Source organism: Colossoma macropomum, unplaced genomic scaffold, assembly GCF_904425465.1.
Source record: "Colossoma macropomum unplaced genomic scaffold, Colossoma_macropomum, whole genome shotgun sequence".
In the NCBI taxonomy this organism is placed as follows: domain Eukaryota; kingdom Metazoa; phylum Chordata; class Actinopteri; order Characiformes; family Serrasalmidae; genus Colossoma; species Colossoma macropomum.
This window is the reverse complement of record NW_023494804.1, coordinates 27,516,274-27,528,363: the sequence shown is the minus strand read 5'-3', so window position 1 is coordinate 27,528,363 and position 12,090 is coordinate 27,516,274. Positions and strand designations below refer to the sequence as shown.

General features: G+C 38.6%; 3 protein-coding genes across 4 annotated transcripts in view; 2 read left to right on the top strand and 1 right to left on the bottom strand.

Annotated features, from left to right (window-relative positions):
• Positions 1-430: 430 nt before the first annotated feature.
• crebzf (CREB/ATF bZIP transcription factor) lies at positions 431-3,901 on the top strand. Its single transcript, XM_036594447.1, has 3 exons — positions 431-436; positions 1,024-1,207; positions 2,031-3,901. Exons 1-3 carry the CDS (start codon positions 431-433, stop codon positions 2,858-2,860), a joined length of 1,020 nt encoding a protein of 339 aa, XP_036450340.1. The 3' UTR covers positions 2,861-3,901.
• Positions 3,902-6,427: 2,526 nt separating this feature from the next.
• Positions 6,428-8,416, bottom strand: tmem126a (transmembrane protein 126A). 2 transcript variants are annotated; one of them, XM_036594869.1, is made up of 5 exons: positions 8,290-8,416; positions 7,930-8,049; positions 7,219-7,412; positions 7,029-7,143; positions 6,428-6,933 (listed from the first exon to the last, which is right to left on the bottom strand). In XM_036594869.1, the coding sequence occupies exons 2-5, from the start codon at positions 8,025-8,027 to the stop codon at positions 6,735-6,737; spliced, it is 606 nt and encodes a 201-aa protein (XP_036450762.1). In that variant the 5' UTR covers positions 8,028-8,049; positions 8,290-8,416; the 3' UTR covers positions 6,428-6,734. The 2 variants fall into 2 exon arrangements, with proteins under 2 accessions (XP_036450762.1, XP_036450763.1); XM_036594870.1 differs by having other exon boundaries at positions 7,930-8,046.
• Positions 8,417-10,648: 2,232 nt separating this feature from the next.
• Positions 10,649-12,090, top strand: part of dlg2 (discs, large homolog 2 (Drosophila)) — a 343,385-nt gene continuing 341,943 nt past the window's right edge. The window contains exons 1-2 of the mRNA XM_036594500.1: positions 10,649-10,720; positions 11,769-11,900. Coding sequence (XP_036450393.1) covers positions 10,702-10,720; positions 11,769-11,900 — 151 coding nt within the window. The 5' untranslated portion in view covers positions 10,649-10,701. The remainder of the gene's footprint in view (positions 10,721-11,768; positions 11,901-12,090) is intronic.

The following is a 12,090-nucleotide window of genomic DNA, read 5'->3' as shown; positions in this document are numbered from 1 at the left end:
CTTGAGGGCTCTGGGTTTAAAAGTGTGCATTTGGCACAGACTAATGTGATGTGCAGGTTCTGCATGTGTTAGACCCAGTGAGATTATGTTATTTTAGCAGACATAGCTTTGGACTAGGCTTTTTTTTTTTAATCAATTATTTTCTTTAATTCAGTTGAACCAATTCACAAGTCCAAAAGAATCAAGCGTTTTTGAATATCTTTGCAATGTTTTTAAGGCCATCTTAGTCTGAAAACTTATAATAAAATTTGAATAATATGCCTTTTACATGCAAACTTACCACCGAGGTTGGGATGTAATGGAATACAAGTATTGGCAATGTTAAATTATTAAATAAAAAATAAATAACTAAATAGAATTTAACATGAAATTTAAAAAATAATTCAAAAAAGTTAACTCTTTTGAAGTCAATGAATGGTGTGAAGTAAACATGCCCGTTAGACTCTAAAGAGGACCTCCTTTAACGGCTTCTTTACAAACACTGAAGATCCTGCTAAAGCCTGAGTGGATAATAAATCAATATGATGAGCCAGTTATTAATCTCACTAACGTTACTGAGATCATTTGAGGGATGATCAAACTAATAATCTCCTCAATAGTGGACATGTTTGTGAGTGCTATGCTTAGCATTAGGGTTGTACTGGAGAGAAAAAAATTGTTGAGAATTTTCAAAACTTCATTTAAATAATAAGCTACTCTGTGAACCCATGTGCCTCATGCCAGTCAGTTCACTCTATAGCTAATATAACATTAGATAGTGAATAGAGCATGAGTTGAACTGATGTAGCACACGCTGTAAGGAATTTCGTTGTATATGGGGAGGAGACGTGAATAAAGTTGACCTGGGAGTCGATCAGTTTTGAATTACGAGGTTCACTGAATCGGAGAGTTGGAAGAAATCGGTTCGGTAAACGGAATCAATTAGTTTTGAAGAAGATGTTAATTGAATCGGAGAGTTCGAAGGAACCGGCTCGGTAAACTGAATCGAACGTCTCTTCCCTACTACCGTCATTTTAAACGCAGTCTAAATCCCGCGAGAACTGGTGCTGTCGCGCCATTTACACGAGATCTCTCCCTGTACGTTCCTGTTGCGTCGGCTTTGTGAGGCTGGAGCTGCTCCGGTTCGGCGCGCGGAACTTTTCCCTCCAAACAGGCAACGTTACGGCAGAGTGTGGAGAAACTGCAGCTTTACAGTACAACGTGCACGGTAAGTCTGACTGCATTACCGGCAGATACTAAGCGATGTTTGGCGTAATTAGTTTAATAAGTTGCTTTTGAAAAATGCTGCATCATTCCGATCATGGCGCGCGGCCTACAAAGGCGGTTAGCAAAACTAGCATTAGCTAGTTAACTAGCCGAATTTCCTAACATTACTTCACATTCATCAACTCACAATATTAACATGTCTCGGTTTTAACTTTTTTGTTTGATAAAGTTTTGAAACTGTGTCAATGGTTATGTTTTGTCGAGGCGTAAAGCGCTCGTTAGCTAGTTAACTTGGCTAGCTAGCTAACTGTTAGCGTTGCATGGTTAAAGCTGTTCAAAGCCTTTTCTTGGTAGCTAAAATGTGAAGGTTAGCGGACTGTGTTCACTAATGTAGCTGTCAGTAGCGCCTGAGATGTATTGCTGTTTATATGATGGTTAACATGGGAATTTCGTCTAATATTTGGTGCCGTTCCATACTGCGGACTCTAAAGTAGGTTAACTAGCTAGCTAGTTAGCTAGCTAGCTAGTTAGCTAGCTAATAATTTTAGCGACCCATGCGGCTAGCTGAAAAGGCCTGTGAGCGAAAGAAACTCTCAACTAGCCTAGTCAGGTTGTCTAGTCATAGAATAATCTTGAGTAGCAAGCTTCAAATGCACATTAAAGATACGACCTGTTGCTTTGAGCCATGACTAGAAATTTGGATGACTTAATTTATTTGTTATTCTTTTGTAAGTTCTCTAACTTGGCGTGATAATGCTGTATATGTGAAAATGAGGTGCTAAATGTGTAATTTGCGTTTAAATATTTTCTGTTTGTTTTTACAGATCGTCTAAAACAGAATCTAGAGGAGGGTGAGGACAAGCCGGATAATCGGAAAGCAGCAATGATCACCAGAAAAAGAGGAAGAGTCTCCAGTAACAACACTGATGCCATGTATTCGAGTCCTGTAGAGGAATGTGACAGTGCCTTGAAAATCGCTTCTGAAAGTGGGATGTGTGAACAAACCTCACCAGAAAGTGATACAAATGACTGGGGACTAGATGACCTGTTAAGCTCTGATTTCAGCTGGGCTTTAGACAATGATGCACTTACTTCACTTTCGGATATCGGAATGCAAGATCCTGTTATAAGTGCAGAAGAGAGGATGGATCAGGCGTTGAATGTGTCCATTTCCGATCACAGAGGATCAACACAGAGGCAGAAACTTCAAGTTCTCTCCGGCCGCATCAACAAGAATGCCTTGGCAGCGAGAATGAACCGGCTGAGGAAGAAAGAGTATTTGAATGGTTTGGAGCAGCGTGTTGGATCGTTGACGTCTGAAAACCGGCTTCTCAAACAGGAAAACAGCAGCCTGAACAAAAGAGTGGAAGAACTGGAGAATGAGACTAGGTACCTGAGAGCTGTGTTGGCCAATGAGAGCATGTTGGCTCAGCTGTTGTCCAGATTAAGCGGTGTGAACGGCATGAAATTTTCTACCTCACTTTTCCAGGAGTCCAGTGAGAATGACCACGATTATGCCATGCCAAGGAAGAGAGTGAAGGTGGAGGACAAAGGTGCAGCAGGCGGTGTCTGTCTGCATGTGGACAAAGACCACGTCTCTGTGGAATTCTGCACTAAATGTGCAGAGAGTGCAAGCTCTTCGCTTAAAATGTAGGGTCAAGTATCTTACCTTTTCAGCGTTTCCTGAGACTGAACTAAATACATGATGTAATGAACATCGAGGGGACATCACAACAATAGTTGTCAGATGTCAAGAATTAACTGTTTAAGGACTTGAATGGCATGTATATAAAATGTGCTTTGATTACAAGTTACTGCTAAACTTTCTGGTAGTTTTCTTCTAGGTGCTTGGTCTGCCCTGCAGGATGAGCGGGTTTCAGAACAGCCAAGACTACCTGAATCCATGGTAAGGATCAAGATGTAGAAGACTCAGAAATCAGTCTCTGCTGAGATGTTCTGCAGTGCCCTCTGCCAGTTCAAGGCTCAAAATGAACTTGTAAATAGACTTTCCTGTTTGTGAAATGTTTGTTTTTGTTTTGTCAACATTTTGGAACTTTCTGTTTAACAATGAGGATGGTAGTTGTTTGAGTTAAGCAATAAAGAGGGCTAATCAGTAATTATTGAAAATTGTTTCAAATAATGTAAGTAGGTGATGTTTCACAAAGGGTGTTTGTAGACATTAATTGGCAGTGTGAACTAAGGATTGATTAAGAAAGTAGCTTGCTCGTGTTTTGCTAAAATTAAACCCTTTGTGAAACATCACTGTTTTCTTGGAGGATGTTTTTCATGTAGCCCCCTTATTTTTCTTTATGCTAAAGTGGATTTGCTGTGGGGAAAGCTGAAGAATCGGGACCAGCAGCTTGCATCATGGCCTTCTAAATTTAAAAAGGTAGTACAAAGGAGTGTAAGTTAAAGCTTTTACTGGTACTCCATCACACTGCAGTTAAATATGCATCTGCACCATTGTTTATAGATGAGTGTTAGTACATCAAACATTACAGTGAACAGATTTTATATTTAACAGAAAAGCACTTCAGCTTTATCGTCACATGACCAGGAAAAAGGATTTGTTTGGAAATAAATCATCTGTATTTTGTTAAGCGATGCATTGTGTATTGAGATGTATTTGAAACCCAAAGAATGTTTAGTAACTTGGATATCAGTATCTGGAAATAAATCATATTTTTATCATCCACTCCTTTGGGTAATGTACATTGCTTTATCATATTAACCATTCTCCTCTTCTCTTTTTAAACAGCAGTTTCTTCATTCTCTGCAAGGGTCTTATCCTTCTTCTTTTCTAAGTGGATAAAGAGTGGTAAAAAAAAGTCACCTTTCAACTTGAGTGAATACAAACCCTCAAACCCAACATAATATAACTATCTGCCCTGGGTGGGTTAGGGCAGGGGAACCTTGCCCATAAAGGGCTGGTGATGTTCCAGGTATCTGCAAACAATATGAAGCGCATGGCCAGTACAGAACACAGACAAATCAGTTTGGCAGGAGCAAAAGCTCAGGCCCATTTTTGCACTTTGTTCTGATTGTTCTCCGTACTCCCCACAGATTAGTATGGACAGCTTTAAAACAGAAATTGTAAGATGTATTGAGATCAATGCTAGAAATGGGACTGAAATGAGATGATGCTACCATGGTGCACATTAAAGTTGGTTTCAGATTTATAGTCATGGGTTAATGGACTAACTAGCTAACCCTCAGACCAAGATTAATACATTTATTTATAAACATGTCTTTTGGGCCCTCTGTTGGACCTTAAAAAGATACAAGTCTGCAATCTAAAATGGCTGGCTTTAAAGCGACAAGTCAATTACAGCTCCATGGGTCTACAGAGTAAAAAACCCTTTTAATGTTTACAATATGAAAAAAGTCCAGGTTATGTTGTTATACCATTGACTCAGATTTATTCTAACATGTTAAAGTTTTATGAATGAATATGATAGCATTTCAATTTGACAATTTTGACCAAATCACAAACTGATTCTGATAGTATTTTTTAATGCTAAATTCTTATGATTACCTGAGTTTTCTGACAGTTGAAGATTTAAAAATATTTACATTACTTAGTTGCAGTAGTTGACTTTTTGCTGTATTTGCTAGGTGAACTCTAGTCAGCAAGCTTCCTAGGGTACTCATTCCATTCCTCCAGTGTAAGGTTGGGAATGTAGTTTAAAATTAACTGTACTCAGATGTATCAACAATTGTAGTTCTAATAATAACAATAACTACTACAGAATAAATAAGATTAAATTAAAGCAGATAACATATGCATATGCAACATATGCAGTGGGGAAAATAACAGTTGCTGTGTCCCTTGGATGGTGGCACAGAGTCACAGTTTGCAGTAATAGATTTGAAACTTCAAATTCCTCTGTTTTTTCATAATTTGGGGATATGGTTTTTTTCACTTCTTTGATGAAATATCAAAGAAATATATAGTGAAGGAAAAAGTGCAGCTTTGTCTACACCTCACTGCTCACCAGTGATATTGTTAGAGAGGAAATCCAGATGAGAGCCTAGGAAAATATAAATCATTTTGGTGTCCTATAGGTTATTCTGATGGTAGTTTTCTGCTTTGATTGTGCTAAAAGTACTATTTGTAAATTAAAGTATAAAGTAATATTTGTGAATGATGGCCATCCATACTGCTTTTTCTGCTTGAATCAAGTTGTCAAATGCCATATCTGGTATTGCATCTCTAATTGGAGGACCTACAAAAATCCCTTTTGATCTTGGTATCCCTACTACTGAGGAATTTATTCCTAAAATACATGGAGTAATTCATGTTTGCTTAGTTAAATAAATCACAAGCAAAGGCCTTGTTCTATCATAACAGTATATAATGACAGACATTTGCTATAGTTAATGTAGAGCCTACATGGAGACATTATAGGATGTGCTTTCAAATAATGTTTACTTGGTGAGGAGAGAGGAAACATCTAGGGATTTAGAACTTTGTATTGCTAGAGATAAGGGTGTTTCACAATTTCCCATATGCAGTTTAAATGTTTGTGTAGTGAACAGTTGGTGTGAAAGTATTGTGTAGTGTTTTTTTCAGAAGCATTGGAGGAAGGAAGTATAAAACTATTCAAATTTGCACTGGTTTTATAAATTCTATAAATCTTTAATCCATTTTTGTTTACTAAACAATTCCAGGTGTTGCTGTCATGTTGTGGTTATATTATAGAAAACTGCAGATACACAGTGTAGTTTGAAGCTGACATCACAAAGAAAGAAAATGTTAAGGGCCATGACAATTTTTATATTGATCCAGAACAGGTTTATAGTTTCAGTGCTATGAATAGCAAATATAACTATCATTAAATCTCTTTCGGATTTCTTTTAGTTTCTAGTTGCACACAAGATGTGGTTGCAGATTTTGGTTCAGGGATTGTGTGACTGAGTACCACTTAGGTAGATAGGGAACTAAAAAAGGTCTATTTTTACTTGCATTATGTAAAAATCATGTTTATACCCTGGCTCTTGTAGCAGCACTACAAGTGTAGTCCTCAAGCTCCCCAACACTGAGAATTTTTCAGTGGAAGATTAAGGCTAGTCTTAGACTAAAAGAAATACTTAGGAGCAGTTCTTGACCCAAATTGAGTCTAAACTTATACTAAATGTTTTTTAATGATGAACCATTGTGGTTTAGTATAAGATTATGCGCTCAACAAAATGGTATATGTAAGGAGGAGAAATGAAGAGATCACATTTTAATGTTTGTTTTAATGGTAAATAATGGTATCAAAAACAAACAAGTGTTTCTTGGATTAAATAGGACTTTGCCTACAAGAAAAATAATTGTCAAATTTGATATTCCATTGACAACAGCTTTTAGTCTAGGGCATGTTTCACAAAGATGGATTCCTGAGTTTTGCCAGGTAACTTAAGCCTAAGGTCAAGCCTGTCTAATCGGAAAAGAGCTGAGGGACGTTCTTGTTAGACCATTCTCAAAATTGGGCTTAAGTTATCTGGCTAACTCAGAAATCCTATTACTCCCCTAGTTTGATGGCTTAGTCATGAAGCTCCTCGCTGTCTGAATCTGGTAATTTAAGCATCTTCAGATAAATATCAAAGTGCTTAGAGCTTAGGTAAGTGCCAAAGAGAGCCTGTAGTAGCAGTACGGCATACATTTTCTGCACAATGGGTTTGCTCAGATTCTTCCAGAAGCGTAGTATGTTTCCCTTCTCTGGCATTGGAGTGCTGTTGTACCTAAAAGGCAATTGGGGTGACGTTTAAACATGAACGTGTTACTGTTTTTTGTATGTCTAAATAATGCTAGTGTAAGGTAAAGACAGACCACATACCTGGCTGCAAGTCCGGCGTTTACAGGTAATGCCAACAAAATGGGGTATACACCACCACCAACCACACCCACTAAAGCACCTCTAATCAGGACACAAGTTGGGCAGTTCAGGTCTCCTGCAATGGGAAAAGCAGTCACAACACTTCACAACTCTTATTTGGGGGACTCGTATCTTTATCTTAAGATCTTACCTGATAACAAAGGATTGCTGACAGCTGCAGTGTATAATGCCACAGTTGTCAGAAAAGGGAGAACTGCCATTGGAAGACTGGAGGTAAATCTTCCTTGAGTGACATTGAGTGCACGTCGATAAAAACTATTTGCAATCAACCCAGCAAAGCCAGCATTACCACCCAAATAGATCGGGCCATATGCAAAGAATTTTCTGTTGGGGGGGGGAAAAAGTAAAATGAATTCGTACTGGAATAGTCACAAGACAGACGTTTGTTTTTATTCACTATTTTTATATCACATTTACAGTTTAAACAAGTAAAAATCTTGTTAGAACTACTAAAAGCATGAAATTTGATGTTAAAAACAGCTGTAAAATCAAAATTATACATTTAGTAGTAGAAATTGTTTTACCATGTAAAATTAAAGTTCTCAGATAACAATTCATGGCTTTTTCCACTTGATTTTAATAAGGATTTTTTTCCCTAATATGTGCTCATTCAATTTCAGCAAGAGATTTAAATTTTTATATGGCATAATTGATTTCTTTCTGGTGAAAATGTTGAAACATGTTGAAAATAAATTAGTACATTTTGGACCTATTCTTAATAGTAGTGAAAAAGGTTGTTATAAAAATGACAATTTTAAATTAAATTTCTATCAAACCACTGTATTAAAATCTAACGTATAGGTTATTGGTAATGACGGAAGAAGAGGTTTCATGTTCATACCTGTCAAAGTCGGGTAGCCTTTCGAATTTTTTGGAGAGCATTTCCATAAAGGCGCCTCTGGACATGAGCTGGCCTTGACCGGTGTCTTTTAGCGACATTTTGTTTTGTTCATGTGCGCTACTGAAGAAAAAGAAAAATAATCAGATAATGCAGCTACTTACGTCTTAACAGAAGATTTCGACGACAAGACGAGCGTTTATTTTGCATAAAACAACTGCAAAATCTAACATGACCTACAACAGAAAGGAGTACCATCGGAGCAGTTCCTGACAAAAACACTGCACACTTTCCCCCCAAACACGGCTTGCATTACAGCTACATCGCATACGCAGCTTTGTGCCACGCTGCATTATCACTTACCTTGTAGTTCCTTCAAAACATAAACATAAATCTAGCGATAACTCTCCTTAATTCAATATCCCCCTCAACACAAACAGGGCGCAGCCATGTCTCACCACATGTTACCACGAACCTTCACCCCACGAGATTCAGGAACGAAAAGGCGCCTCGGATTGGCCAATTGCCCCGCAAGCGGGTGGAATCAGGGCACGCCATTGGCGATTGCAGTTGTCAATCAAATCGGGGCGTGTAGCAACCCACCCTCTGGTTGCTAAGGCGAAACTGCTGTTGCTGCTGCTGCTGCTGCTGCTATTGCTGCACTCGCCGTACAGAGTCTCCACATAGCCAGCCTGGACAGAGATGCCCTGAAGCCAAACAGAGACAGACAGCTGTATGACGGGACACATGTAGAGTGAACTGTAGTCACCGGACGTTTTAAGAGGCTCTTTTTTTCATAACTGCTCGGAATGACTGGAATTTAGGGGTGTAATTGGAGTGTAGAGGGCCACGCGTTTTCACTCCGCTAGCCTCAACTTGCAGGTGTTTTCCGACAGGCGTCGCACCGACAAGCTGCTGTTTGCTCGGTGGCATTAGCCCTGAACAGCAAGAGGGTTTAATAATTCAGCTATTCGGAAACATTTTTTTTTTTACCTCATACACTCCGGTTATTGCGGTTGCCAACGTTAAATGCTGTTGTTCAACTTCGCAGCCCACTGTTTTTATCGTGCACTATACTGCTGTTACCTGACTGAAATTAGCCTTCTCCGGCTTAACATTGTTAAGAATGAAAGCTAGTGAATGTGGAGTGTCTGCAGAGCCTGTAAGTAAAGTCGACTCTGATACTTTTCTTTTGAAATATACACGGTTCGTGCTTTGATAACAATTTGTTGTTTGTTAGTGTCTAATAGTCCATACTGTAAGCCATAACTACAAACATACAGCCCAGTTTTGGTTTTTAAAAAAACTTACGTCGGTTATTCGAACTAGCCGGAGCGGAAGAAAAATATTAAAACCCAGTCAAATATAGTCCTGGCTCCAGTAAGTAACAATATTTCCTTCCAAAATTGACAGTAATAGTATAAAAAATAAAGATTTGTATAGTGCTGTGTAATACCTCTGTAATACTATAGGTTTAATCCCTGAGTAAATGTAGTAGCTTGCTGTCTAATAATAATCTGTAATACTTGTGTAGCTACCTATAGTGAACCACATAGTAATTGTCCAAACTTACTATAAGATTGTTATAGTTACCCTATAAGATTACTAAAGAGCTTTTTCATAAGAGTTCAATTTGATGAAATTGTCAGAATTGGTCAATTCATGTTCAAGCCATATGGATCTATGTAAAACCAAAGGAACAGCAGCTTAAAGCTGCCATACAGCGAGTGGTGGGCATCTTCAGAAGTAGCCTCTTTCAGGCTCTCATAGGTGAGTCTTCATGTTTGCTGCGAGAGTGCCCAAACGCAGAGAGGTTGTTTTTGCTTCCAGGAGAAATGGGGTCAGATGTAATGGGCCTGAATAATCTGTAATACTCGTGTAGTTACCTATAGTGAACCACATAGTAGTTGTCCAAACTTACTATAAGATTGTTATAGTTACCCTATAAGATTACTGAAGAGCTTTTTCATAAGAGTGCAATTTGATGAAATTGTCAGAATTGGTCAATTCATGTTCAAGCCATATGGATCTATGTGAATCCAAGAGTGAATAATAGTCCAAATAGTCTGCAAAAAAGTTAAATTGAAGATCTAGGTACGCTGTAAATTCGGATCTCCCTGCACCTCTAATATTCGTTTGACCTGCAACTGATGTCAGTGTCCATTTTAAATCTTCTCTCATTGCATTATCATGCATGCATGACCCAGGAGGCGATGGACTCTTGTCTGCCTTGAAAATCACAGACATTTGCAATGAAGAGGATAACCAAAGGTCTTGTAGATTTGGTGATGGTGATCGAATACCATCTAAAAGTTGAAGAGCTGTAAACAAACTGAAGGAAAAGTGGAACACGTGTGGAGTGTGGCACCATGGCTTTTCCAAGTACACCCTATTCACACATGGGAAATATGGCCCGTTTTCCTTAACAAAACATGCTTCACTTTCACGGACTGAATCACACACAGGTGGATCGTCCTGCGTATCGGATTATGAGTTCTCTTCGTTCAAAGCTGATACTCAGCAGTCATGCAGCTAGAGCCTGAGGTTGCTTTCACAAGCCCTTTCCGTTGCTGTTATGACAGCTCCATTGCTTTGGCCTGTTGGATCTCAAAGCTGCAAGCTGGCGCTGGAGAGCTAAATGGCCAGTAAGGCACTGCTTTAGCAGTTTAACAGGACTTTTTTTTTTTGACACCCCCAGAGCCCCTCAGATGAAGTGGGAACGTTTGTGTCTTGGTCTCTTCACTGGCAATCCCACACGGATCTAGAGAAGCAAGTATGCCTTTAAGAAGAAGAGGTGAGGAGAAAAAGGTCCCACATTACTGGGTCTTACTTTTATCCACTCGAAACCTTGTGTTTTCAGTGCATAACAAATGTTAAACTGATGTCTTTACACTAACAAGACATAGTAAACAATCTAGCAAATTTAGATTGTAGCTTGGATTTTGGGATGGCCTTTTCAGTCATAATTATTGGATTCATAATCACATCTGTGTCGTACATTGGTGGAAATGGACCACATAGTGTAATTACAGGCTACAGTATAGTTAGGTAGTATAAATAGACTCCAGTATGGACTGCACTGTTTGTCCTCAGATGATCTCAGACACAATGTAGTGATGGTTCAGATGCAACACATTTAACTGATTGTCAAATTTTGTGTTGTGTTGTTGTGCAGTGAGCTTCATGTTTTATATGTCAAGACTGCCTCTGTTTAAAAGCCTGTGTCAAGGGGAAAGTTTCACTGATAAGCACATAGACGTTAGAAACAAAAAGTGCTTTCTGATTTGGGATAAATTTAAATTTGCCCAGCAATAGTCATGTGAAATCTAGAAATGAAGAACTGCCCACAGGCTGGTAGACGGGACCAAAACCTTGATACTAAGCTGTCTTAGACACTAAACACAACATGCATCAAAAACATAACAATGCACCACTTCTTTGATAATGAGAAAGCATATCTACTCCATATAAATGACAAAACAGTGTTGCATTATATCATATAAGTGCTATAATGAATACAGTAAAAGAAGAAAAGAAGCTTTTCATATTTTATGAACTTCTCCTGCCATTTTCTGTGTCAACAGTGTAATTAAATAATGAGATTATTGTATGTTTGTATGTTATTTTTTCTTTTACACTCTTAAAAAATAAATGTGACAAGAAGAGTTATTTGGAGTGATTCCACTGAAGAACTAGTTTTGGTTTCCTAAAAAACGTATCAGTGGATGTTTTTTGAAAAGAAAAAAAATTAAGCCACTCAACTGAAAGGGCCCTCTGGCAAGTATGATGCTCATTCAGTCTTATTTTACAAAGATACTAACATGATGTGCCTGTCCTCGCAGATACAGCCAGAGCTTTAGGGCTGCTGGAGGACTACTGCTCCAAGCTGAAGAAACCAGAGGAGCAGCAGCTCAAAGCTGCCATTCAGCGAGTGGTGGGCATCTTCAGAAGTAGCCTCTTTCAGGCTCTCATAGGTGAGTCTTCACATGTTTGCTGTGAGAATGCCCAAACGCAGAGAGGTTGTTTTTGCTTCCAGCAGAAATGGGATCAGATGTAATGGGCCTGAAGACATGTTGTGCTTTGTTCAGAGCACAAAAAACTTCTCCCATCGATTTTCACACTGTGGTTTATGTAACACAAAACCTTGCTGGTTTGTCAGAGTTC